Here is a 5,719-nt window from a genome sequence, read left to right on the forward strand (position 1 = left end):
CCGGAAAATAAATGCTGTATTTTGTTCAAATTTCGCTGTAATTTTGGGGTACTACCCAGCCCCCCCAAAAGATAAAAGAAGGCGCACAGACTAGTCGCTGCCATGCACAGCGACATTGGGAGGGGTTTCCACAGCTACCCCACAACAACACAGCGTCACTGTCTGAGCAGAAGCTCTCAATGTTTTAACCATAATACTAAATGTACAATAACTAAAACATAAATCTCACTTGAATTGGATTGCAATACACGATTAAAAATGATTTGAGCTCAATGGGTAAGTCCACCTCTGATCATCACACATCAACTCGTTCTGGCCAATCACAATGTGCCCCTGAAAGCTGAGCTAGCGCCACACACACACACACACACACACACACACACACACACACACACACACACACACACACACACACACACACACACACACACACACACACACACACACACACACACACACACACACACACACACACACAGTCCTCTATAGACCTGCTACTAGCTACAGTTCGACTAAGAACTATATAATCCATGACCAACATGATGAAAACATGACCAAAACCTCCCATATCGACTGGGCGAAGTACAACAATGTGCAAACACAGCAGCAAGATGTGTGAGTTGCTGTGGAGAAGGAGAAGGATATCAAATGGAACACAACCACCCTAAAGACTAATCATTGTGTATATATTCCTGCAACTATACCTGCATCGAGTGATCTGGGTACATAGAAATTGATCTATTGAAGATTCTGACCTTCAAATGTACATCATTTTTGTTTTGATTGTATTGCTGTATTGTTGTATTGTTCTTTCTGCTTTGGCAATGTAAACGTATGTTTTCTCATGCCAATAAAGCCCTTTGAATTGAATTGAATTGAATTGAATTGAGTGCGTATCGGAGACCCAGAGATGAACATGGAGCCTGCATGGGGGGGGGGGGGGGGGGACCCCTGAGAATGAGGTGGGTTTATGGGGGGGGGGGGGTGCGTGGGGGGGGGATTTTACCTGGGAAACATGTCTGCAGGTGATCAGTCAGGGCCTCCTGAGTGACAGGCTTGTGGGCGGAGTTCATAGCAGAGATAGCCAATAGCAGCACCTCTCCCAGGGGGATGAACTGCGATTGGCTGATGGGGGACATACTGATGGGAGACACATCACCTGTAGAGGGAGACAAAGATCATTTAAAATTGTTGTTATGATGATACATTCAAACAGAAAAGTCCTATCTGATTGACAGCCCATACATTCACACAGAAAAGTCCTATCTGATTGACAGCCCATACATTCACACAGAAAGGTCCTATCTGATTGACAGCTCATACATCCACACAGAAAAGTCCTGATTGACAGCCCATACATCCACACAGAACAGTCCTATCTGATTGACAGCTCATACATCCACACAGAAAAGTCCTGATTGACAGCCCATACATCCACACAGAACAGTCCTATCTGATTGACAGCTCATACATCCACACAGAAAAGTCCTGATTGACAGCTCATACATCCAGACAGAAAAGTCATATATTTGATTGACAGCAGTGTTGTTTTTCGTCTACTAAAACCAACACGAAAAATCTTCGTTGACCTTTTTTCACTGACACAAACTAAATGAAAACGAAAGCTATGATGACTAAAACTAGTAACTAACCACATCAACATAAAAACTAGACTAAAATGTTAGGAAGGGCCTGGGCCGTGGCTCAGCGGTCCAGGCACCGTGGCTGGTAATCCAGTCTGGCAGTGTGCCGCGGGTTTGACTCCCGATCCCGACGGCCTTTACTGCATGTCACCCCCCCATCTCTCTCCCCATTTCCTGTCAGCCTACTGTCTGTCCCTCCATACAAAATATAAAATAAATGCATGCAAATACATTGTGTAAAAGTGTAAAACAAGTCATCACGACGGCATCAAGGCCCGCCAAAATACATTTTAGTCGACTAAATCAACTGTAGATATATTTAGTCGACTAAAACTAGACATTCCAGGTGACTAAAATGTGACTAAAACTAAAACTATTCAAGAGACTATGACTAAAACTGAAATCTAAATTTGCTGCCAAAAACAACACTGATTGACAGGATACATCCAAACGCTGGTGGTCATATGAGTAGACACGCACGCACGCACGCACGCACACACACACACACACACACACACACACACACACACACACACACACACACACACACACACACAGTCACACACACACACACACACACACACACACACACACACACACACACACACACAGTAACGAGTATTATCACAAATTCAACACTAGCATAAGACAGAATAGCATTCTTTCTGCTGCGCTGCCACCAAAGTGTGGAATGCCCAGCTGACGTCGTCCCCTACATTAAAACAACGTATGCTACATTGATGAATGGAATACTGTATGTACAGTACTGAATAGCCAGGTAGTAACACAATGAAAACGCCCTTGTTGTTGGATTCCCCGGACGGGCAGGAACACATCCTCGTGGGGAAGTGATTGTCATCACTCACCAAACACCGCTGAAGTGCCCTTGAGCAAGGCACTGAACCCCCAACCGCTCCCCCTGGAGCTGCTTAGTGGCCAACAGTATAAGACTGTGGTTGTACTGGTCAGTGTGTACTGGTCAGTGTGTGTGTGTGCGTGCGTGTGCGTGTGTCTGTCTGTCTGTCTGTCTGTCTGTCTGTCTGTCTGTCTGTCTGTCTGTCTGTCTGTCTGTCTGTGTGTTTCTATGTGCAGGGCGTTGCTGAAAATGAGCACCTGTGCTCAGCAACTTCCCTGGGTAAATAAAGAATTACAAAAAAAAAGTCGCCGGGATTTATTCTGTGAGGGTACCTGATGCTGTTCATATTTCTGTCTAAAGTATTCAATCAATCAGTCAGTCTATAAAATATTCAATCAATAGCAGATCTACAAGCTCATATAGCGCGCCACCGAGTGGCGCGCTATATGAGCTTGTGGGTCTGCTATTTTTGAAAAATCAAATGGGTTGTTAATCTAGTCAGGCTTGCCTTTTCACCCACCGTCTCACAGCTTTATGGACACAATGAGAACCAGTTTGGACTAGATTTTTATGACCAAACAGCTCATAATCTATTATCTGATGCACTGTGGTGGAAAAAAGCACTCACTTGTTTTACTTAAGTAAAAGTACCAATACTGCAATTTAGAACTACTTCGTTACAAGTAAAAGTACAAAGAACTGTGTACAAAACCTTGTACACAGTTGTGCCGTTTGTTGTTTATATTCTTGTCTTAACTGGTAATTCAGGTTTATACGCACACACACGCACACACACACGCAAACACACACGCATAGGGGGAGTATTAATCACATTGTGGCGGTCTGGAAAATGGCCCTCTGTGCCGCGCTACGAGCTTGTAGATCTGCTATAGTTCTATAGGGGCGCTCTTCATGGTATTTTGACTAAAAGTCATTTCTGACTTCAGGATGTCATGCATCTCGTTTGGAACATCAACGCTTCTAGAGAGACTTTAGCGTGACCAGCGTGAGGTAAGAACAGAAGATTATGACTTGTTTACAGCCAGGCCCTGCTCATAGAACATTTCATGATAGAGGTTCAATGCCTTGTCCAAGGGCACTTCAGCGGTGGTCATTTTAACGTGCCGGTCCGGGGATACGAACTAGCGACCTTCATCAAGACCGCTCCGCAAACCTTTCGGCCACCGCTGCCCCGGTGGCCGTGTGTGTGTTTGTGTGACTGTGTGGTGTGTGTGTCAGTTTTGCGAACTCTTGTGAGAGAAATAAGCCAACCCACGTCCAAAAACAAGCCCAAAACAAGCCAACTCTTATTGGTGACATAAATAAGCCAAATCTTCCCTCGAAAAACAAGCCAAAACAAGCCCAATAATGTCGCCATATAATGCTAACAAATACACATTTGATGCATTTATCATTATCAATTCTATATGTATGTCTAGATAATTATGAATGTTTTGGTCAAATGTATTCACACACATGGTAGAGACACCAGACCGACTCCATGTGATTCACACTCTCCCCAAACCTATGGGTATTTATAGTATGTACATCATAGAACTGTTGGCTTGTTTGATATTCAAAACAAGCCACAGAATTATTTTATTTAACAAGCCCAAAAAACTGCAACCCGCGACTCTGGGAAAAAAACACAACTCTGGCGGGAAACAAGGGGATTTGGCAACCCAGGTGGGGGTGTGTGTGTGTGTGTGTGTGTGTGTGTGTGTGTGTGTGTGCGTGTGTGTGTGTGTGTGTGTGTGTGTGTGTGTGTGCGTGTGTGCTTGCGTGTGCGTAAACCTGAATTACTAGTTAAGACAAGAATATAAGCAACAAACAAATCACAAGCCCATTTTCAAAGGCAGAATGGAGGGTGTTGGAGGGGGGAGGGGAGGGGAGGGGGGGGGGGAGAAGAAAGGAATCATTCTAAAGGGGCATTTCACTCTGAAACACCTCTGCTCTCATTTCAACACCTACTGTACTCTGGGCCACAACGGGTCATACAGGAAGGGGGCGTGTCTGACAACAACATGAATGTCAAATATATGTAAATAACTGAATCATTTAGGAAACTCAACCCATCCAGGGCGGGGAAGAAGAAGAACCCCTTTTGGTGTTTTTTAAGCATTATGTTATACTTTAGCTGTTGAGACATAGCAGATCTACAAGCTCATCTACGAGCCTGTAGATCTGCTATTTTTGAAAGATCGTGAAAACGTGGCGCAAATCTTTGAATATATATTCGTTTTTGAGTTTTTAACTCAAATCTTTGCTTCCGGGGGGGGGGGGGGGGGGGGGGGGGGGTCAGGTCTAAAGGGGTTAAAACTATGAGGAAAGCTAGCTTGACTTCCTCAAGTCAAGACTTACGCTGACATAGAATTAGAAACATGAGGATTTTTCACATGACGGGATAGATCACATGACATGCTTGAATTAAGGGGACTTGATTGATTGATTGATTGATTGACATAAAAAAGCGCCTGTCAGCTCAAACACACGATGCAATACTTTGCTTTTATTGTATCATAAAGGTCAGTAGCATTACACAAAGAAAGAAGCAAAGATTTGAGTTAAAAACATTCGCTCTGAAAGAATATATATATTCAAAGATTTGCTGGGGACCCCCTGGAACTCCATCAAGGACCCCCATGTGGTCCCCGGGCCCCACTTTGGGAAGCACTGGTATAATGCGACTATGTGTGAAAGGAAAGGAAAGGAAAGGTACTATGTTTACCCTGCAGGGTAACTGGACTAAGCTCAAGAACTTGTTTACAGCCAGGCCCTGCTCATAGAACATTTCATGGTAGAGGTGCAATGCCTTGTCCATAAAGGGCACTTCAGCGGTGGTAATTTTAACGTGCCGGTCCGGAGATACGAACTATAGCGACCTTCCGATATCAAGACCGCTCCGCAACACGTTCGGTCACCGCTGCCACCCTGTGACCCACAGATCACACACACACACACCCAACGTGAGTTTGAAACTATGACCGACGACAAAACACAACACTGTGTGCAAACACAGCAGCAAGATTTGCCGAAAGTTGTGACTTATTTTTTTTAAACTATATGTTTTATCCCACGATTTTGTAACCCATTTTCACCCCTGTGTCAATCATCTAATGTGATCCTGGGCTCTACACACCCTCCACCAACCTAGTCCCCATATATGGGGGACAAGGGGAGAGCAACGGACTTGAACTCATGCTTCCTTCATGCCTGAGTG

The 5,719-nt window shown here is 44.4% G+C and overlaps 1 protein-coding gene across 3 annotated transcripts in view; it reads right to left on the reverse strand.

Annotated features, from left to right (window-relative positions):
- The window catches only part of LOC308323090 (storkhead-box protein 2-like), a gene marked incomplete at its 5' end in the record, with an annotated part of 52,368 nt that overhangs the window by 22,439 nt on the left and 24,210 nt on the right, over window positions 1-5,719 (reverse strand). For all 3 annotated transcript variants that reach the window (XM_080774695.1, XM_080774694.1, XM_080774693.1), the window contains one exon: window positions 1,007-1,159. In XM_080774695.1, coding sequence (XP_080630821.1) covers window positions 1,007-1,159 — 153 coding nt within the window. The remainder of the gene's footprint in view (window positions 1-1,006; window positions 1,160-5,719) is intronic.

The sequence above is a fragment of the Protomyctophum bolini genome, assembly GCF_963924005.1.
Source record: "Protomyctophum bolini genome assembly, chromosome: 10".
Taxonomy (NCBI): domain Eukaryota; kingdom Metazoa; phylum Chordata; class Actinopteri; order Myctophiformes; family Myctophidae; genus Protomyctophum; species Protomyctophum bolini.